Source organism: Salmo salar, chromosome ssa09 (genome assembly GCF_905237065.1).
Source record: "Salmo salar chromosome ssa09, Ssal_v3.1, whole genome shotgun sequence".
Lineage (NCBI taxonomy): Eukaryota > Metazoa > Chordata > Actinopteri > Salmoniformes > Salmonidae > Salmo > Salmo salar.
The window spans coordinates 32,228,044-32,251,890 of NC_059450.1; the positions used below are offsets into that span (position 1 = coordinate 32,228,044).

At 43.8% G+C, this 23,847-nt stretch overlaps 1 protein-coding gene across 4 annotated transcripts in view; it reads left to right on the forward strand.

The window, feature by feature from the left end:
* Window positions 1-23,847, forward strand: part of LOC106611224 (A-kinase anchor protein 6) — a 288,016-nt gene that overhangs the window by 68,643 nt on the left and 195,526 nt on the right. For all 4 annotated transcript variants that reach the window (XM_045723598.1, XM_045723597.1, XM_045723599.1 and 1 more), the window contains exon 5: window positions 23,243-23,365. In XM_045723598.1, coding sequence (XP_045579554.1) covers window positions 23,243-23,365 — 123 coding nt within the window. The remainder of the gene's footprint in view (window positions 1-23,242; window positions 23,366-23,847) is intronic.

Here is a 23,847-nt window from a genome sequence, read left to right on the forward strand (position 1 = left end):
GTAGAGATGGGGGTTTGAAATAATTTCACTATACACATAGTATCATTCATTTTTGTCTGATATCCAGATATTCTAAATGCATGTTGTTTGAACATATTTTTTTCACCTGTGCACATTTCTGTGCGAGGGAGAGGCTGGCGCTCTATTGTTGCCAGTGAGATTGGTGCGAGCAGATGGAGGCAGAGAGCGAGATGCTACTTGGCTATAGCCAAGACTAGCTAACTTCCAAGTAGAAGCCACAATGTTATTTATCATCCCGTATAACAGTTCCTGCCTTGACTGGGGTAGCCTAGCCTGTTAGTTGCTCGTTATGGCCTACTCCTTCTCATTCTGCTAACTTTGAATTCCTCTCACTACAATATTGAGCTTCTTTGCCGCTTTGATTGGCCAACATAAACAACAAGCTACACACGTGAAGGCTCCCAGCCTTTTTTATGGGGGGCATTTTATGGGCACAACTACATAGACATTTTTGGTTTTATTACATTTATCATTTGAAATTTTTAGGTTTTATTTATTCATTCCAAAGGAAAGAAGTGAAAGACAAAACAGTACAGATAAAAAACTGGTAAAAATGGTGTGTAGTTAAGGTTGGAAGCCCAAAATGGTTTATATGAAAACCACACCACAAATATGAGTACAAAAAAGAAATGTTTGTTCAATCAGTTAAACAAAGCATATTCATTCTAATTGTACATGATATACTCAGTATACGAGAGAGAAAGAGAAAGAGAAAGAGAAAGAGAAAGAGAGAGAAAGAGAGAGAAAGAGAGAGAAAGAGAAAAAGAGAGAGAGAGAGAGAGAGAGAGAGAAAGAGAGAGAAAGAGAGAGAGAGAAAGAGAAAGAGAAAGAGAAAGAGAGAGAGAGAGAGAGAGAGAGAGGCTACATGGAGGGGATTATTGGGTAGTTTGGATCATCAGGCTGACTCCAAGACTTCGCTTGATTGAAGTTATTGAGGTATGATGATGTTTTGGCAATGTGAAGATAAGAATTCCAGAGTATGGTACTTCTGTATCTGATAGAGAATTGACTATGTGAGGTCTGGCAGTGGGGAGGGTGAAGGTTATCCCAGTGTCTTGTGTTATATAGATGGATTTCAGAATGAACCTGGAAGAATCCATTGAAGTGTTTAGGTCAACTGTCTGGGAGGTATGAATATTTGTAGATGAAAGTGCATAATTGGTGTACATTAATGTTCTAAATAGACAAGATATTGAGTTTCTTAAGCAAAGGTGCAGATGGAGCCAGGTAATTAGAGGAGCTGGCTAGTCACGTTTATTTTGTATGATGAGTAATTTGTGTAGGTAGGAGGCATATGTACTGGCCCAGACAATATTACAGTAAATGAGATAATATGTATAAATTAAACTGTAGTATAGAGTTAGGAAGCAAGCCTGATGAACCAAACCACTAATCTTTCTGATGATACCAACAGATTTCATCACTTTTCTGCAGACAAATGTAATGTTCATTTCCACCAATTGAGAATCTGGCACAAAAAAATAAATACAAATCACAATATTTCTTATGCTTACAAGTGAATAGAATAAAGTTGGATTTTATAACATTTGTTTATCTGGAACCATTCATAAAATGTGGCCAAACCTGAGTTGGCTTCATTATTTAGAGAATCCAAATTCTTGTGTGATGATAAAATCAAATTGGTATCATCAGCGAAGAGAATGGGAAGTACGGTAGAAGACACAGCAGCAAGGTAATTGATATAGATTATTATGGTATGTTAGAAGACCCACCAGCAAGGTCATTGATATAGATTAGTATGGTATGGTAGAAGTCACAGCAGCAAGTTCAATGATATTGATTAGTATGGTATGGTATGGTAGAAAACACAGTAGGAAGGCCATTGTTAAAATGTAGCATATTATGGTAGAAGATACTAGTCTATATCAATGACCTTGCTGCTGTGTCTTCTACCATACTAATCTATATCAATGACCTTGCTGCTGTCTTCTACTATAACATACTAATCTATGTCAATGAACATGATGCTGTATGGTATAGTAGAAGACACATTCGCAAGGTCATTGATATAGATTTGTATTTTATAGTAAAAGAACCAGCAGCAAGGTCATTGATATAGATTAGTATAGTATGGTAGAAGACAGTAGGAAGGTCATTGATATAGATTAGAATGGTATGGTAGAAGACAGTAGGAAGGTCATTGATATAGATTGGTATGGTATGGTAGAGGACACAGCAGGAAGGTCATTGTTAAAAATTAGTATGGTAGAAGACATAGCAGGAAGGTCATTGATATAGATTAGTATGGTATGGTAGAACACACAGCAGTAAGGTCATTGATATAGACTGGTATGGTATAGTAGAAGACACAGTAGGAAGGTCATTGATATAGATTAGAATGGTAGAAGACACAGCAGGAAGGTCATTGATATAGACTGGTATGGTATAGTAGAAGACACAGTAGGAAGGTCATTGATATAGATTAGAATGGTAGAAGACACAGCAGGAAGGTCATTGATATAGATTAGAATGGTAGAAGACACAGCAGGAAGGTCATTGATATAGACTGGTATGGTATAGTAGAAGACACAGTAGGAAGGTCATTGATATAGATTAGTATGGTATGGTAGAACACACAGCAGTAAGGTCATTGATATAGACTGGTATGGTATAGTAGAAGACACAGTAGGAAGGTCATTGATATAGATTAGAATGGTAGAAGACACAGCAGGAAGGTCATTGATATAGATTAGAATGGTAGAAGACACAGCAGGAAGGTCATTGATATAGACTGGTATGGTATAGTAGAAGACACAGTAGGAAGGTCATTGTTAAAAATGTGTATATTATGGTAGAAGACACAGCAGGAAGGTCATTGATATAGATTAGTATATTATGGTAGAAGACATAGCAGTAAGGTCATTGATTTCGATTAGTATGGTATGGTAGAATACACAGCAGCAAGGTCATTAATATAGATTAGTATGGTATGGTAGAACACACAGCAGTAAGGTTATTGATATAGATTAGTATGGTATGGTAGAATTCACAGCAGCAAGGTCATTGATATAGATTAGTATTGTAGAAGACATTGCAGGAAGGTCATTGATATAGATTAGTATGGTATGGTAGAAAAAACAGCAGCAAGGTCATTGATATAGATTTGTATTTTATCGTAGAAGAACCAGCAGCAAGGTCATTGATATAGATTAGTATTATAGAAGACACAGCAGGAAGGTCATTTATATAGATTAGTATGGTATGGTAGAAGACACAGCAGCAAGGTCATTGATATAGATTAGTATGGTATGGTAGAATTCACAGCAGCAAGGTCATTGATATAGATTTGTATTTTATCGTAGAAGAACCAGCAGCAAGGTCATTGATATAGATTAGTATGGTATGGTAGAATTCACAGCAGCAAGGTCATTGATATAAATTAGTATGGAATGGTAGAAGACACAGCAGCAACGTCATTAACCTGTCTGGGCCAGTGGGACGCTTGCGTCCCACCCTAATCAACAGCCAGTGGAATCGCGTCGCGCGAAATGCAAAACCTCATAAATGCTATAACTTCAATTTCTCAAACATATGACTATTTTACACCGTTTTATAGATACACCTCTCCTGAATCGAACCACGTTGTCCGATTTCAAAAAGACTTTACAGCAAAAGCAAAACATTAGATTATGTTAGGAGAGTACCCAGCCAGAAATAATCACACAGCCATTTTCAAAGCAACTAGCATGCATCACAAATACCCAAAACACAGCTAAATGCAGCACTAACCTTTGACAATCTTCATCAGATGACAATCTTAGGACATCATGTTACACAATACATGCATTTTTTGTTCGATAAAGTTCATATTTATATATAAAAACAGCATTTTACATCGGCGCGTGACATTCAGAAAATCTTTTCCCTCAAATGCTTCCGATAAATCAGCGCTACAATTTACAAAATTACTATTCGAAAACATTGTTAAAATGTAATATTGTCATTCAAAGACTTATAGATTAACATGTCTTGAATGCCACTGCTTTGCCAGATTTAAAAAGAACTTTACTGGGAAATCACACTTTGCAATAAACGACGTGGTATACCCAGCAAAATAGGCTAGGCTATACATGTTGGAGCCATCTTGGAATGATCAACCATCAAAAATACTATTGTAAATAAAACCTTACCTTTGATTATCTTTATCAGAAAGCACTTCCAGGAATCCCAGGTCCATAACAAATGTAGTTTTGTTCGAAAAAGTTAATCATTTATGTCCCAATTGTTAGCGCGCTCCGAAGGCTATTGAAAATGTACCGTGCTGAGTAGGACTTGTCGTCACGAATGTACAAAAAATATATATTTAAGTTCGTTCAAACTTGTCAAACGTTGTATAACATAAATCTTTCGGGCCTTTTTCAACCAGAGCTTCAGTAATATTCCATGGGGACGTTTTCATTGTCTTTCAAAACGTTTCGAAAGGGGAGGGTAGCCATGGGCGGCGGCGTCATAATGGTAAATGGCCCTCCACCTGTGACCACTTTCCACAGCCTCTCTTTCAGTCAATTTTGATAGTAGGAGACTCAAACCACTTTGTATAGACTGTGGACATCTAGTGGAAGCCTTAAGAAGTGCTAAATGATTCATAACCCCCTGTGTGTTTCAATGGCAAATGTTTGAAGTGATATCCACACATCAGATTTCAGTTTCCTGTCAGGATTTGTCTCAGGGTTTTGACTGCCATATGATTTCTGTTATACTCACAGACACCATTCAAACAGTTTTAGAAACTTTAGGGTGTTTTCTATCCAAATCAAACAATTATATGCATATTCTAGTTACTGGGCAGGAGTAGTAACCAGATTAAATCAGGTACGTTTTTTATCCGGCCAATATACTGCCCCCTATCCCCAACAGGTTTTTAATATAGATTGGTATGGTATGGTAGAAGACCCAGCAGCAAGGTCATTGATATAGATTAGTATGGTATGGTAGACGCCACAGCAGCGAAGTCATTGACATAGATTAGTATGGTATAGTAGTATACAGAGCAGCAAGGTCATTGATATAGATTACTATTGTATGGTAGAAGACACAGCAGGAAGGAAATTGATATAGATTAGTATGGTATGGTAGAATACCAAGCAGCAAGGTTATTGATATAGACTGGTATGGTATAGTAGAAGACACAGCAGGAAGGTCATTGATATAGATTAGTATGGTATGGTAGAATACCAAGCAGCAAGGTAATTGATTTCGATTAGTATGGTATGGTAGAAGACACAGCAGTAAGGTCATTGATATAGATTAGAATGGTAGAAGACACAGCAGCAAAGTCATTGATATAGACTGGTATGGTATAGTAGAAGACACAGTAGGAAGGTCATTGTTAAAAATGTGTATATTATGGTAGAATACACAGCAGGAAGGTCATTGATATAGATTAGTATGGTATAGTAGAAGACACAGCAGGAAGGTCATTGATATAGATTAGTATGGTAGAAGACACAGCAGCAAGGTCATTGATATAGATTAGTATGGTATGGTAGAATTCACAGCAGTAAGGTCATTGATATAGATTAGTATTGTAGAAGACATAGCAGAAAGCTCATTGATATAGATTAGTATGGTATGGTAGAAGACACAGCAGCAAGGTCATTAATATAGATTTGTATTTTTTTGTAGAAAACCAGCAGCAAGTTCATTGATATAGATTTGTATTTTATCGTAGAATACACAGCATCAAGGGCATTGTTAAAGAATACTATGGTATGATAGAATACCCAGCAGGGTGGTAATTGATATAGACTGGTATGGTATGGTAGAACACACAGCAGTAAGGTTATTGACATATTTTAGTATGGTATAGTAGAATACAGAGCAGCATGGTCATTGATATAGATTTATATTTTATAGTAGAAGACACAGCAGGAAGGTCATTGATATAGATTAGTATGGTAGAAGACACAGCAGTAAGGTCATTGATATATATTATTATGGTTTGGTAGAATACACAGCAGCAAGGTCATCGATATAGACTAGTATGGTATGGTAGAAGTCACAGCAGCAAGGTCATTGATATAGATTCGTATGGTATATTAGAAGTCACAGCAGCAAGGTCATTGATATAGATTAGTATGGTAGAATACCCAGCAGCAAGGTCATTGATATAGATTAGTATGGTAGAAGACACAGCTGCAAGGTCATTGATAAAGATTAGTATGGTATGGTAGAATACCCAGCAGCAAGGTCATTGATATAGAATAGTATGGTATAGTAGAAGACACAGCAGCAAGGTCACTGATATAGATGTATATTTTATAGTAGAAGAACCAGCAGCAAGGTCATTGATATAGATTAGTATGGTATGATAGAATACACAGCAACAATGTCATTGATATAGATTAGTATCGTATAGTAGAAGAACCAGCAGCAAGGTCATTGATATAGACTGGTATGGTATGGTAGAAAACACAGCAGCAAGGTCATTGATATAGCTTAGTATGGTATGATAGAATACACAGCAACAATGTCATTGATATAGATTAGTATCGTATAGTAGAAGAACCAGCAGGAAGGTCATTGATATAGATTAGTATGGTAGAAGACACAGCGTAAAGGTCATTGATATAGACTGGTATGGTATGGTAGAAGACAACGCAGGAAGGTCATTGATATAGATTAGTATGGTAGAAGACACTGCAGCAAGGTCATTGATATAGATTAGTATGGTATGGTAGAAGACATAGCAGGAAGGTCATTGATATAGACCGGTATGGTATGGTCAAATACACAGCAACAAGGTCATTTATATAGATTACTATGGTATGGTAGAAGACACAGCTGCAAGGTCACTGATATATAGTGCTCAAAAAAATAAGGGGAACACTTAAACAACACATCCTAGATCTGAATGAAAGAAATAATCTTATTAAATACTTTTTTCTTTACATAGTTGAATGTACTGACAACAAAATCACACAAAAATAATCAATGGAAATCCAATGTATCAACCCATGGAGGTCTGGATTTGGAGTCACACTCAAAATTAAAGTGGAAAACCACACTACAGGCTGATCCAACTTTGATGTAACGTCCTTAAAACAAGTCAAAATGAGGCTCAGTAGTGTGTGTGGCCTCCACGTGCCTGTATGACCTCCCTACAATGCCTGGGCATGCTCCTGATGAGGTGGCGGATGGTCTCCTGAGGGATCTCCTCCCAGACCTGGACTAAAGCATCCGCCAACTCCTGGACAGTCTGTGGTGCAACGTGGCGTTGGTGGATGGAGCGAGACATGATGTCCCAGATGTGCTCAATTGGATTCAGGTCTGGGGAACGGGCGGGCCAGTCCATAGCATCAATGCCTTCCTCTTGCAGAAACTGCTGACACACTCCAGCCACATGAGGTCTAGCATTGTCTTGCATTAGGAGGAACACAAGGCCAACCGCACCAGCATATGGTCTCACAAGGGGTCTGCGGATCTCATCTCGGTACCTAATGGCAATCAGGCTACCTCTGGCGAGCACATGGAGGGCTGTGCGGCCCCCCAAAGAAATGCCACCCCACAGCATGACTGACCCACCGCCAAACCGGTCATGCTGGAGGATGTTGCAGGCAGCAGAACGTTCTCCACGGCGTCTCCAGACTCTGTCACGTCTGTCACGTGCTCAGTGTGAACCTACTTTCATCTGTGAAGAGCACAGGGCGCCAGTGGCGAATTTGGCAATCTTGGTGTTCTCTGGCAAATGCCAAACGTCCTGCACGGTGTTGGGCTGTAAGCACAACCCCCACCTGTGGACGTCGGGCCCTCATACCACCCTCATTACATTTTACATTTTATGGAGTCTGTTTCTGACCGTTTGAGCAGACACATGCACATTTGTGGCCTGCTGGAGGTAATTTTGCAGGGCTCTGGTAGTGCTTCTCCTGCTCCTCCTTGCACAAAGGTGGAGGTAGCGGTCCTGCTGCTGGGTTGTTGCCCTCCTACGGCCTCCTCCACGTCTCCTGATGTACTGGCCTGTCTCCTGGTAGCGCCTCCATGCTCTGGACACTACGCTGACAGACACAGCAAACCTTCTTGCCACAGCACGCATTCATGTGCCATCCTGGATGAGCTGCACTACCTGAGCCACTGTGTGGGTTGTAGACTCCGTCTCATGCTACCACTAGAGTGAAAGCACCGCCAGCATTCAAAAGTGACCAAAACATCCGCCAGGAAGCATAAGAACTGAGAAGTGGTCTCTGGTCACCACCTGCTGAACCACTCCTTTATTGGGGGTGTCTTGCTAATTGCCTATAATTCCCACCGGTTGTCTATTCCATTTGCACAACAGCATGTGAAATGTATTGTCAATCAGTGTTGCTTCCTAAGTGGACCATTTGATTTCACAGAAGTGTGATTGACTTGGAGTTACATTGTATTGTTTAAGTGTTCCCTTTATTTTTTTGAGCAGTATATATATATATATATTGTGGCAAAGAAGGGGGTCGAGTGATAAATGGCAGATATGTGAGGGCAGAACTAATAAACGGGCTCTGCCCGATCACTAAAATGGCCACCCCGATCAGAACTACAGATCACAAAATGTCCGACTGCCAAAACTACAATTCCACATCAATTCAGATCTAGGATGTGTTATTTTAGTGTTCCCTTTATTTTTTTGAGCAGTATATATATATATATATATATATATATATATATATATATACACACACACATACATACAGTATACAATTATACACATATACTGTACCAGTCCAAAGTTTGGACACACCTACTCATTCAAGGATATTTCTTTATTTTTGCTCTTTTCTACATTGTAGAATAATAGTGAAGACATCAAAACTATGAAATAACACATATGGAATCATGTAGTAACTAAAAAAGTGTTAAACAAATCAAAATATATTTTATAGTTGAGATTCTTCAAAGTATCCACCCTTTGCCTTGATGACAGCTTTACACAATCTTGACATTCTCACAACTAACTTCACCTGGAATGCTTTCCCAACAGTCTTGAAGGAGTGCCCACATATGCTGAGCACTTGTTGGCTGCTTTTCCTTCACTCATTCCAAACCATCTCATTTGGGTTGAGGTCGGGTGATTGTGGAGGCCAGGTCATCTGATGCAGCACTCCATCACTCTTCTTCTTGGTCAAATAGCCCTTACACAGCCTGGAGGTGAGTTGGGTCATTGTCCTGTTGACAATGACCATCACACCTTCTCCATGCTTCACGGTGGGAACCACACACGCGGAGATCATCCGTTCACCTACTCTACGTCTCACAATGACACGGCGGTTGGAACCACAAATCTCTAATTTGGACTCATCAGACCAAAGGACAGATTTCCACCGGTCTAATGTCCATTGCTTGTGTTTCTTGGCCCGAAGCGAGTCTCTTCTTCTTATTATTATCTTAGTGTCCTTTAGTAGTTGTTTCTTTGCAGCAATTGGACCATGAAGGCCTCATTAACGCAGTCTCCTCTGAACAGTTGATGTTGAGATGTGTCTGTTACTTGAACTCTGTGAAACATTTATTTTGCCTGGTAGCTCTAATGAACTTATCCTCTGCAGCAGAGGTAACTCTGGTTCTTCCTTTCCTGTGGTGGTCCTCATGAGAGCCAGTTTCAAATCAAATTAAATCAAATGTTATTTGTCACATGCGCCGAATACAACAGGTGATCAGTGAAATGGTTACTTACAAGCCCTTAACCAACAATGCAGTTTTAAGAAAATACCTAAAAAAAAGTAAGAGATAAGAATAACAAATAATTAAAGAGCAGCAGTAAATAACAATAGTGGGACAATATATATAGGGGGTACTGGTGTTGAGGTAATTGAGGTGATATGTACATGTAGGGTTATTAAAGTGACTATGCATAGATAATAACAGATAGTAGCAGCAGCGTAGAAGGGGTGGGCAATGAAAATAGTCTGGGTAGCCATTTGATAAGATGTTCAGGAGTCTTATGGCTTGGGGGTAGAAGCTGTTTAGAAGCCTCTTGGACCTAGACTTGGCGCACCGGTACCACTTGTCGTGTGGTAGCAAAGAGAACGGTCTATGACTAGGGTGGCTGGAGTCTTTGGCAATTTTTAGGGTCTTCCTCTGACACCGCCTGGTATAGAGGTCCTGGATGGCAGGAAGCTTGGCCCCGGTGATGTACTGGGCAGTTCGCACTACCCTCTGTAGTGCCTTGCGGTCGGAGGCCAAGCAATTGCCATACCAGGCAGTGATGCAATCCGTCAGGATGCTCTCGATGGTGCAGCTGTAAAACCTTTTGAGGATCTGCGGACCCATGCCAAATCTTTTCAGTCTCCGGAGGGGGAATAGGTTTTGTCGTGCCTTCTTCACGACTGTCTTGGTGTGCTTGGACCATGTTAGTTTGTTGGTGATGTGGACGCCAAGGAACTTGAAGCTCTCAACCTGCTCCACTACAGCCCTGTCGATGAGAATGGGGGCGTGCTCGGTCCTCCTTTTCCTGTAGTCCACAATCAGGGACTGAGCACGCACCCCTGAGGGGCCCCCGTGTTGAGGATCAGCGTGGCGGATGTGTTGCTACCTACCCTTACCACCTGGGCGTGGCCCGTCAGGAAGTCCAGGATCCAGTTGCAGAGGGAGGTGTTTAGTCCCAGGGTCCTTAGCTTAGTGATGAGCTGTGAGGGCACTATGGTGTTGAACCCTGAGCTGTAATCAATAAATAGCATTCTAACATAGGTGTTAATTTTGTCCAGGTGTGAAAGGGCTGTGTGGAGTGCAATAGAGATTGCATCATCTGTGGACCTGTGGGGTGGTATGCAAATTGGAGTGGGTCTAGGGTTTCTGGGATAATGGTGTTGATGTGAGCCATGACCAGCCTTTCAAAGCATTTCATGGCTACAGACGTGAGTGCTACGGGTCGGTAGTCATTTAGGCAGGTTACCTTAATGTTCTTGGGCACAGGGACTATGGTGGTCTGCTTGAAACATGTTGGTATTACAGACTCAGACAGGGATAGGTTGAAAATGTCAGTGAAGACACTTGCCAGGTGGTCAGCGCATGCTGGGAGTACGGGTCCTGGTAATCCGTCTGGCCCTGCGGCCTTGTGAATGTTGACCTGTTTAAAGGTCTTACTCACATCGGCTGCGGAGAGCGTGATCACATGGTCGTCCGGAACAGCTTATGCTCTCATGCATGCCTCAGTGTTACTTGCCTCGAAGCGAGGATTGAAGTTATTTAGCTCGTCTGGTAGGCTCGTGTCACTGGGCAGCTCTCAGCTGTGTTTCCCTTTGTAGTCTGTAATAGTTTGCAAGCCCTGCCTCATCCGATGAGCGTCGGAGCCGGGGTAGTAGGATTCAATCTTAGTCCTGTATTGACGCTTTGCCTGTTTGATGGATCGTCGGAGGGCATAGCGGGATTTCTTATAAGCTTCCGGGTTAGAGTCCTGCTCCTTGAAAGCGGCAGCTCTACCCTTTAGCTCAGTGCGAATATTGCCTGTAATCCATGGCTTCTGGTTGGGGTATGTACTAGAGGTCGACCGATTAATCGGCATGGCCGATTCATAACAATCGGTAATCTGCATTTTTGGACGGTAATTACATTGCACTCTCCAACGAGACTGCGTGGCAGGCTGATCACCTGTTACGCGAGTGCAGTAAGAAGCCAAGGTAAGTTGCTAGCTAGCATTAAACGTATCTATAAAAAACAATCAATCTTAATAACCAAATCACTATTTAACTACACATGGTTGATGATATTACTAGTTTAACTAGCTTGTCCTGCGTTGCAAATAATCAATGCGGTGCCTGTTAATTTATCATCGAATCACAGCCTACTTCTCAAAACGGGTGATGATTTAACAAGCGCATTTCCAAAAAAAGCACTGTCGTTGCACCAATGTACTTAACCATAAACATCAATGCCTTTCTTAAAATCAATACACAAGTATATTTTTTTAAACCTTCATATTTAGTTAAAAGAAATTCATGTTAGCAGGCAATATTAACTAGGGAAATTGTGTCACTTCTCTTGCGTTCTGTGCAAGCAGAGTCAGGGTATATGCAGCAGTTTGGGCCACCTGGCTCGCTGCGAACTGTGTGAAGACTATTTCTTCCTAACAAAGACCGTAATAAATTTGCCAGAATTTTACATAATTATGACATAACATTGAAGGTTGTGCAATGTAACAGCAATATTTAGACTTATGGATGCCACCCTTTAGATAAAATACAGAACGGTTCCGTATTTCACTGAAAGAATAAACCTTTTGTTTATTGCTGGTTTCGGTGGATTCAAGCATGCTAAGGACAACCAACCCAATCAACAAAACAAACTAAAACCAGGTTGGCCAATTGGTATCAACGATGAGACCAAACCATCCCCTAGTAAGAGGGAGCGTGAGGCGAGTGGGGAGAGGTTTATTGATATGGATGTTGACTTGTTAAAATCCATCAATGAAAGTCTTGCTAAACGTGATATCTTGGATATATTACGAGAGGACACCAATGCATTATGTGCTAGTCTAGAATTCAGCCAACGTCAGATTGATGATCTAAGGAAAGAGAACACGGCGCTGAAAGGTACTGTAGACTCTATTCATAGCAAGGTGGAGGTGGTGCAAAGGGAGAACAAACATCTTAAAGAAACCTTGCTTGATGTACAGTGTCAATCAATGCAGAACAATCTAATATTTTCAAGGATACCGGAGAATGACAACAGCAGAGGCTGTGAGGACACAGTCCGAGACTTTATGTCAACTCAACTAAAACTGCCCACTGATGTTGTGCGTAATGTCACTTTCTCCAGAGTCCATAGAATAGGTAAGGCCTCCGGAAATAGGCCACGGGCTATTATTGCATGTTTTGACAAATTTAAGCAAAAGGAAATGACGAAGAACATGGGCAGAGAACTCAGAAACACTGATTTTGGAATGAATGATCACTTCCCCACCGAGATCAATGAAAGGAGGAAAAAACTATATCCCATCATGAAGGAAAAGCGTTGCCTGAATCAACGAGTCTCCATGGTGATGGATGAACTTTATATCAGCGGGCAATTGTATCGACTCTAGAGTAACTCCCTGGCTATTTTAATTTAATGTTCAAATTTGATTTTGTGTGTTGTAGTGGATCATGACAACTTCAACTATAATGAATACATGCTCTATTGATCTTCACTTGATAAGGAAAGGGTTGCATATAGCTCAGGTTAATGTATGTAGCCTTCCTAACAAAATACATGATGTTTTTAACTTGGTCAAGATAAATAATATTAATATTTTGGCTTTGACCGAAACGCATTTAGATGCATCTGTAAATGATGGGCAAATTAACATTCATGGATATAGTCTACTGAGAAGAGACAGGAATAAGAATGGTGGGGGTGTAGCACTGTACATTCAGAATCATATACCTTTTAAGAGAAGGGATGACCTTAATGTATGTCAAGTAGAGGCACTATGGGCTCAAGTACATCTGCCTCACCAGGCACCCATATTGGTAGGATGTGTGTATAGACCTCCTAGCTCTAAGGTGTCCTATCTGGATGACTTATGTACTGGGTTTGACCAGGCCACAGATAGTAACATAGATGTATTTATCTTGGGTGATTTTAATATAAATTGGAAGGATCACAATAATTCGAATAGAACAAAATTGATGAGATATTCCAGGAACTGTGGTTCTGTAACAGCGTTGGTAGTCGTGGTTTAGGAATGAGGCGCAGGAAGCAACGAGCACAGGGAGTGTTGTTTTTTAATAACACTTTGAGAAACAAAACCTAAGTTCCCAAACACAGGGGAATAAATAAGGTGTGACAATGCCAAGCCGAACATGAACAAGACAGTCGGAAACAACAATTAATCCCGCACGAAAAGGAGCGGGTCAGCTAACCTAAATAGCCCCTCTAATGGCTAATTGACCACAGGTGTCAAAAAAAAAAGGGAAAAGCAAAGGGAATCGGTGGCAGCTAATAGGCTGGTGACGACGACCGCCGAGCGCCACCCGAGCAGGAGGGGGGGGTACTGTCACGATTCCCACCGACGGTGGCACCCCTCTCCTGCTCGGGTGGCACTCGGCGGTCGTCGTCACCAGCCTATTAGCTGCCACCGATTCCCTTTGCTTTTCCCTTTTTTTTATTTTCCTGACGCGCGGCTCCTGCAGCGCGCCGACACCGGCCTCGAGGTCGACCCGGAGGGCGAGGCGCAGGGCGATCCGGACGGAGGTGGTGGAAATCCCTCAACATAGATGGGTCCAGGACGTCCTCCGCCGGCACCCAGCACCTCTCCTCCGGGCCGTACCCCTCCCAGTCCACGAGGTACTGCAGGCCCCTCGCCCGGCGTCTCGAGTCCAGAATGGCCCGTATGCTGTACGCCGGGGACCCCCCGATGTCCAGAGGGGGCGGAGGGACCTCCGGCACCTCATCTTCGTGAAGGGGACCAGCTACCACCGGCCTGAGGAGAGACACATGAAACGAGGGGTTAATACGGTAATAGGAAGGGAGTTGCAACCGATAACACACCTCGTTTATCCTCCTCAGGACTTTGAAGGGCCCCACACACTGCGGCCCCAGCTTCCGTCAGGGCACGCGGAGGGGCAGGTTCCGGGTCGAGAGCCAGACCCTGTCTCCCGGTGCGAACACGGGCGCCTCACTGCGGTGGCGGTCAGCACTCCTCTTCTGCCGCGCACTGGCCTCCTTTAGTGAGTCCTGAACGGCTCTCCAGGTCTCCTTGGAGTGCTGAACCCAGTCCTCCACCGCAGGCGCCTCGGTCTGGCTCCGGTGCCATGGTGCCAGGACCGGCTGGTAACCTAACACACACTGAAAGGGTGATATGTTAGTCGAGGAGTGGCGAAGTGAGTTCTGGGCTAATTCAGCCCAGGGAATATACCTCGCCCACTCCCCTGGCCGGTCCTGGCAATACGACCTCAGTAACCTGCCCACCTCCTGGTTCACCCTCTCCACCTGCCCATTGCTCTCGGGGTGATAACGGGAGGTCAAACTGACCGAGACCCCCAGCTGCTCCATAAACGCTTTCCAGACCCTGGATGTGAACTGGGAACCTCGATCAGAGACAATGTCCTCCGGCACCCCGTAGTGCCGGAAGACGTGGGTAAATAGGGCCTCTGCAGTCTGCAGGGCCGTAGGGAGACTGGGCAATGGGAGGAGACAGCAGGACTTAGAGAACCGATCCACAACCGCCAGAATCGCCGTGTTCCCCTGAGAGGAGGGAAGATCTGTTAAGAAGTCGATGGACAGGTGCGACCATGGTCGTTGTGGAACGGGGAGGGGCTGTAACTTCCCTCTCGGTAGATGCCTAGGAGCCTTACTCTGGGCACACACCGAACAGGAAGAGACATAGGACTTCATGTCCTTAGCCAAGATGGGCCACCAGTACTTCCCCCTTAGACTCCGCACTGTCCTCGCCTCACCAGGATGACCCGCAGTAGGTAGCGTGTGCGCCCACCGAATCAAACGATCACAAACACCGAGCGGCACATACATGCGCCCCACGGGCACCTGCGCAGGTGCAGGTTCCAACACCAATGCCCGCTCGATGTCCGTGTCCACCTCCCATACCACTGGTGCCACCAGCCTAGATGCTGGAATGATGGGAGTTGGATCGATGGGCCGGTCCTCCGTGTCATAGAGACGGGACAGTGCGTCGGCCTTAGTATTCAGGGAACCCGGTCTATAGGAGATGGTAAACCTAAACCGGGCGAAGAACATGGCCCACCTCTCCTGACGTGGATTCAGTCTCCTCGCTGCCCGGATGTAATCCAGGTTTCGGTGGTCGGTCCAGATGAGAAAGGGGTGTTTCGCCCCCTCAAGCCAGTGCCGCCACACCCTCAGAGCTTTGACCACCGCTAGCAACTCCCTGTCCCCCACATCGTAGTTACGCTCCGCCGAACTGAGCTTCTTCGAAAAGAAAGCGCAGGGGCGGAGTTTCGATGGCGTACCTGAGTGCTGTGATAGCACGGCACCCACCCCAGCCTCGGATGCGTCCACCTCCACTACGAACGCTAAAGACGGGTCTGGGTGCGCCAACACGGGTGCGTCGGTGAACAGCGTCTTCAACTTCTTGAAGGCTCCGTCCGCCTCCGTCGACCATCGCAAACGCACCGGCCCCCCCTTCAGCAGTGAGGTAATGGGAGCCGCTACCTGGCCAAAACCGCGGATAAACCTCCGGTAGTAATTGGCAAAGCCTAAGAACCGCTGCACCTCCTTCACCGTGGTTGGAGTCGGCCAATTAAGCACGGCCTTAACACGGTCACACTCCATCACCACCCCCGTGGTGGAAATGCGATAACCCAGAAAGGAGACGGCTCGTTTGGAAAACTAAAGATAACCCTGAAGGAGCTGCAAAGCTCCACAGCGGAGATTGGAGTATCTGTCCACCAGACCACTTTAAGCCGTACACTCCACAGAGCTGGGCTTTACGGAAGAGTGGCCAGAAAAAAAGCCATTGCTTAAAGAAAGAAATAAGCAAACACGTCTAGTGTTTACCAAAAGGCATGTGGGAGAGTCCCCAAACATATGGAAGAAGGTACTCTGGTCAGATGAGACTAGAATTGAGCTTTTTGGCCATCAAGGAAAACACTATATCTGGTGCAAACCCAACACCTCTCATCACCCCGAGAACCTCATCCCCACAGTGAAGCATGGTGGTGGCAGCATCATGCTGTGGGGATGTTTTTCATCAGCAGGGACTGGGAAACTGGTCAGAATTGAAGGAATGATTGATGGCGCTAAATACAGGGAAATTGTTGAGGGAAACCTGTTTCAGTCTTCCAGAAATTTGAGAGTGGGACGGAGGTTCACCTTCCAGCAGGACAATGACCTTAAGCATACTGCTAAAGCAACACTCGAGTGGTTTAGAGGATATGTAAGTGTTTTGGAGTGGCCTAGTCAAAGCCCAGACCTCAATCCAATTGAGAATCTGTGGTATGACTTAAAGATTGCTGTACACCAGTGGAACCCATCCGACTTGAAGGAGCTGGAGCAGTTTTGCCTTGAAGAATGGGAAAAAATCCCAGTGGTTAGATGTGCCAAGCTTATAGAGACATACCCCAAGAGACTTGCTGCAAAAGGTGGCTCTACAAAGTATTGACATTGGGGGGGTGAATCGTTATGCACGCTCAAGTTTTCATTTTTTTTGGTCTTATTTCTTGTTTGTTTCACAATAAAAAATATTGTGCATCTTCAAAGTGGTAGGCATGTTGTGTAAATCAAATGATACAGACCCCCCCAAAAATCTACTTTAATTCCAGGTTGTAAGGCAACAAAATAGGAAAAATGACACTGAGGGTGAATACTTTCGCAAGCCACTAAATAAATGTTAAATAAAAAATAAAATAAATAAATATGTGCTTCCACACATTGTACTGGAGACGCAGGGTGTTGGGAAGCAGGTGTAATTGGACAGTTTAATATAAATGAACACGTAATAATACAAAAACAAGAGAAGTGTCTGGACATGAGAACATAAACAATAACACTAGACGGGAAATGACAACAGAGTGTTATATATTTATTTTTATTTAACCTTTATTTAACTAGGCAAGTCAGTTAAGAACAAATTCTTATTTTCAATGAAGGCCTAGGAACAGTGGGTTAACTGCCTTGTTCAGGGGCAGAACGACAGATTTTTACCTTTTTAGCTCGGGGATTTGATCTTGCTACCTTTTGGTTACTAGCCAACGCTCTAACCACTAGGCTACCTGCTGCCCCATATAGGGGGAGTAGTCAGGGAAGGGATGGGGTCCAGATGTGCCTAATGATGAGGCGCAGGTGTGCGTAATGAAGGGTTGCCAGGTGTGTGTAGTGATGGGTTGCCAGGACCGGATGTTAGTAAACAGGCGACGTCGAGCGCCGGAGAGGGGGAGCAGGGGTAGACGTGACACACAATCCTGTCTCAGAGCTCTACGGACAATTCCTTCAACCTCATGGCTTGGTTTTTGCTCTGACATGCACTGCCAACTGTGGAACCATATATAGACAGGTGTGTGACTTTCCAAATCATGTCCAATCAAATGAATTTACCACAGGTTTGACTCCAATCAAGTTGTAGAAACAGCTCAAGGATGATCAATGGAAACAGGATGCACTTGATCTAAATGTTGAGTCTCATAGCTGTCTGAATACTTATGTAAATAAGGTATTTCTGTTTTTAACTTTGACTAAATTTGCAAAAATGTACAAAAAAACTGTTTTTGCTTTGTCATTATGGGGTATTGTGTGTAGATTGACAAGGAAAATATTTAATTTAATCAATTTTAGAATAAGGCTGCAACGTAACAAAATGTGGAAAAAGTGAAGGGGTCTGAGTATTTTCCCGAATGCACTGTATATACACACGGAGTGTACAAAACAGTATGAACAACTGCTCTTTCCATGATAGACTGACCAGGTGAAGCTTTGATCCCTTATTGGTGTCACCTGTTAAATCCACTTTAATTAGTGTAGATGAAGGGGAGGAGACAGGTTAAAGAAGGATTTTTAATCCTTGAGACAATTATGACATGGATTGTGTATGTGTGCCATTCAGAGGGTGAATTTGCAAGACAAAAGATTTAAGTGCCTTTGAACAGGGTATGCTAGTAGGTGACAGGTGCACCGTTTTGTGTCAAGAACTGCAACACTGCCGGGTTTTTCACACTCAACAGTTTCCCGTGTGTATCAAGAATGGTCCACCACCCACAGGACATCCAGCCAACTTGACACAACTGTAGAGTCCATGCCCCAACCAATTGAGGCAATTCTGAGGGCAAAAGGGGTGAACTCAGTATATCTTCTTTTTAACAGTTGTGATGGTTATTTTATTTTCATGGCGTTATTCATCCATAACCGTCTGTTACGCGGTTATACGGTCATTTTACCAGCCCTAGATTGACTCCAAAGTTAATGTATTCCCAAACTAGACAGTGTTGCTAATTCATTCCGGTTCATAATGATGGTGTCAATATGCATTTGCATGTCAACACATCTTCAAAGGTCAGTTGTATACTGACAGCTACAGTATTGATTAAGTGATTTATGAACAGATTAATCGTTGTTGTCGTCTTGCATATGGTAATACGGCATTAGTACACAACAAGGATAGTTTTCCTCCAATGTCACATAGCATGCCAGACTGAGGATTAAGGTTATGTGACAAGTTTTGAATACCTACACATCAGAGGAGATGGCCTAACCTGCTTTGAGGATCATTCAGCATGCTGCATACCTGTATGCTCTGATCCAATTCTTATTTGTAGAAAGAGAGGAATGCAGTGGAGCTACAGAGTACATTCAGAAATATTAAAACGCGAAAAGCGAAAACCAGTGCCAGCTAGCACATTAAAGGCTTAGTGAAACACGTCGCTCCCTGGTCTTCTCTCTACTCTCACGTAGAATAACCTCATAAAACTACTAACCAACGCACTGCAACCTTCTCCTGCATGCCTCTCATGTTAATGTCTCTCATCCACCTATAATGCAATTAGACCATTAGGTAAATAATGAAGAGCATCTATGAAGGAGCTGGGTGCTAATGTATTATTTGGAGAGAGAAAGAGACACAGACTCATTCCATTCTTTAACACATACAGTAAGTAGTGATATTATATTCTCCATAGTCTGTGAACCTCAGCCCTGATGAGCCTCGGTCCTGAGTGACTCCATGGTATCCTGCCATGCCATCACAGGGATGTCTGTCTGACACTTGTTCCACAGTCTCCAGGACAATGTCAATGCTAGTAGAGTTACTATGAGCCAGCCTATAAATACTACCTAGACATAACTAGTATTGTATAATCCTTTAGCATCAACATTTTCCACTGTATATGATTGAATATTATCTGTAGTTTTAGACAGTCTGTAGCTATTATGCCATGAAAATACTCCGGTTTTGTCCCAAATGGCACCATATTCCTTATATGGTGCACTACATTTGACCAGAGCATTATGGGCCCTGTTCAAAAGTAGTGCACTAAATAGGGAATATGGTGCCATTTTAGGAGGCAGACTCAGTCTTTTGACTATTTATCTCCACAGTCTGTCAGTGAGCCACACAGTGGATTCTCTCCTGTTGGTAAAGCCTGATTAGCACAGTGGGGTTTCAATGCCACCTCCTGGCAGGAACGGAGAATGACGACTGTGAGAGAATTCATATTTGGCTCGTCTACAGTGCCTACATATAAAATAGAACAACATTTTGTTGCATATACAATGCATACATTTCATGCATTGAAAAAAATTCATTAAAATCAAATGCTTGCTGTTATAGTTCTGTAATGTACAACCAGCCATGTATCTTTCCAATGGTTGTTACTGATTGTTAGATGCTTAGGTTGCCACTTTGGCTATTACATAGGATTAAATGTATTTACCAATCAGACATCTCCATCGGTTACATACAATCAGAGGATTAGCACATCCTCTCCTCTGCTGTCCTTGGGCTTGGGCTAACAGAGAGGCGGAGGCTGGGGCTGAAGTTGGGGCTGAGAGAGAGGCTGAGGCTATGAGAGAGTCAGCTAGGCTGTGAGGCTATGGGGCTGAGAGAGAGGCAGCCAGGCACGCCACCTGAGATGATACGTGTCACACAGGGAGGTGATTGAATACATTAGCATGCGGGCCTCTGGAGATGACTTCATCCTCATGGCAACAGACAGCTAGCTGGCAGCTGAAGGTTCTACTGGGGGTTTCTCAGGGGCCTAGTCAAGTGTGACGCCACGGACGAGCAGAGCCTTCCTTCCCTCTATCCCCCTCTCTCTCTCTCTCTCACACTCTTTCTTGCTCTTTCGCTTTCCATTCCTTCAAGTCTGCCTTTCTCTCACTCTCCCTCCCTCTCTACCGCTGTCTTTTTTCAGTTTCTTCCTTTTTCTACTTTCTCCACCTGTCTTTCTCTCTTTTTCCCTGCCTATCTCGCTCTCTTTCCCTGAGAAAAGTTTGGAGGGGATGGATGGGAAGAGAAGGGTTGTTGTTCATTCATGTTATTCATACGCTTTTCCTCCTGCCTGGCGCATTACACTGGCCCACAAACCCATTCTATGACACGCTAAGCCCTGCCGTTAATGCTTTTGTGACCAGGGGCTGTGTATTCATCTTGGTTGTTGTCACCAGGGGCTGTGTATTCATCTTGGTTGTTGTCACCAGGGGCTGTGTATTCATCTTGGTTGTTGTCACCAGGGGCTGTGTATTCATCTTGGTTGTTGTCACCAGGGGCTCGTGTATTCATCTTGGTTGTTGTCACCAGGGGCTCGTGTATTCATCTTGGTTGTTGTCACCAGGGGCTGTGTATTCATCTTGGTTGTTGTCACCAGGGGCTGTGTATTCATCTTGGTTGTTGTCACCAGGGGCTGTGTATTCATCTTGGTTGTTGTCACCAGGGGCTGTGTATTCATCTTGGTTGTTGTGACCAGGGGCTGTGTATTCATCTTGGTTGTTGTCACCAGGGGCTGTGTATTCATCTTGGTTGTTGTCACCAGGGGCTGTGTATTCATCTTGGTTGTTGTCACCAGGGGCTGTGTATTCATCTTGGTTGTTGTCACCAGGGGCTGTGTATTCATCTTGGTTGTTGTCACCAGGGGCTGTGTATTCATCTTGGTTGTTGTCACCAGGGGCTGTGTATTCATCTTGGTTGTTGTCACCAGGGGCTCGTGTATTCATCTTGGTTGTTGTCACCAGGGGCTCGTGTATTCATCTTGGTTGTTGTCACCAGGGGCTGTGTATTCATCTTGGTTGTTGTCACCAGGGGCTGTGTATTCATCTTGGTTGTTGTCACCAGGGGCTGTGTATTCATCTTGGTTGTTGTCACCAGGGGCTGTGTATTCATCTTGGTTGTTGTGACCAGGGGCTGTGTATTCATCTTGGTTGTTGTGACCAGGGGCTGTGTATTCATCTTGGTTGTTGTCACCAGGGGCTGTGTATTCATCTTGGTTGTTGTCACCAGGGGCTGTGTATTCATCTTGGTTGTTGTCACCAGGGGCTGTGTATTCATCTTGGTTGAAAGCTTTACTGGTGGAGAGGGAGGATGAAAAGGAAACGCACATAATATCCCTGTCCTGGGGGATTGTGTTCTAGTCTCAGTGTCTTTAATGTGCATATCTCACTGGCTAATATGGCCAGCTTACTACTAGCCTACTGCACACAGTCAAGACATTAATGCAATATATTTTTTTATGATGGAAGAGGGAGAGGGGTAAAGAGAAATAGAAAGAGGAAGATAGAGCAGGAGGGAGAGTATTTGTTAGTGACTGAGCAAGGTCCTGGCTATGCCCACTACACTAGTATCGCCATCCAGGCCCTGGTATTAGGATGTTACTGATACCACCCCCTGTGTGCCAGCCTGCCAGCTCTACCTTTAAACCAGGACCCAGCCTATGACCCAGCCTCAGACCCAGTCTCAGACCCAGCCTCAGACCCAGCCTCAGCCTCAGACCCAGCCTCAGACCCAGCCTCAGACCCAGCCTCAGACCCAGCCATCCACAACCATATCAAAGCCTGTCTAAGAAGTCAGGTCCAAAAACATAAATACTGGGGCTCTATCTGGAATTCTGGTGCCATGAATGCAATTACCGAACACCGAACACCGCTCAATAAGTGAAGCTTTACTGCATCCATACACTGTACACCAGGGGGTGAACACTGGATGTACAGACCTGAGGTAGTAATGAATGAAATACATGCAAGTAACCGTCCAAGTACATGCCCGCCACAGTACTGTCAAGAGAGAGAGGTCTATCTGTTTTGGAAAAGTCAATGCCTTTCTTCACCAGCGGATGGCAGTAGTCCCACACCACACAGTGAGCCTCTCCTCCACTTATCCTCTCTTTGACTAAGCACCTCTAGCTGATCAAGGGCAATGTTACTAATGGGAAATCTTTCCCATCAACCCATTGTTTGTGTGTATAAACTGATGTGTGTACTGTGTATACCCTCAATTCACCCTAAAGTTGGTTGTTTTAACTCAAGGGGTGAAATATCACATAACAACAACAAGAATAGCACCAGAGTCGCTGCTGTAAGTTGACTCTCTCTCTCTCTCTCTCTCTCTCTCTCTCTCTCTCTCTCTCTCTCTCTCTCTCTCTCTCTCTCTCTCTGTCTCTCTCTGTCTCTCTCTCTCTCTCTCTCTCTCTCTCTCTCTCTCTCTCTCTCTCCCTCTCTCTCTCTCTCTCTCTCTGTCTCTCTCTGTCTCTCTCTGTCTCTCTCTCTCTCTCTCTCTCTCTCTCTCTCTCTCTCTCTCTCTCTCTCTCTCTCTCTCTCTCTCTCTCTCTCTCTCTCTCTCTCTCTCTCTCTCTCTCAGGGCTTTGTGAAAAAACTAGATGAGTTTATCTGCTGGCTGAGGGAAGCCCTGGAGACCACAGAGAACTGGACGCCACCCAAAGCTGAAATGGACAGCCTCAAGCTCTACCTGGAGACACACCTGGTGACACACACACACACACACACACACACACACACACACACACACACACACACACACACACACACACACACACACACACACACACACACTGTCTCTCATGCGCTCACATGCAAAAACGTGCACAGTTCATAACTGCATATGAATCACTCTCAAGACCAAACATATGTGCAAGTGCGCACAAACACATACACATAATCACACAAAAGCACACACATACACACATGCGCAAACAGACAGACACAGAACACACACACACACACACACACACACACACACACACACACACACACACACACACACACACACACACACACACTGACACTTTGCATACATCCAGAGAGACCAGCCGATATGCCTCTGCATAGCTCCCTGCTGAGTGCATCTCTGCATAATTATATATGTATATAAACATGTGTATACTCTGTTCTTCATGCCAACAACACTAACACCCAGCACACATGCATTTGTATTTTATCCCTAAT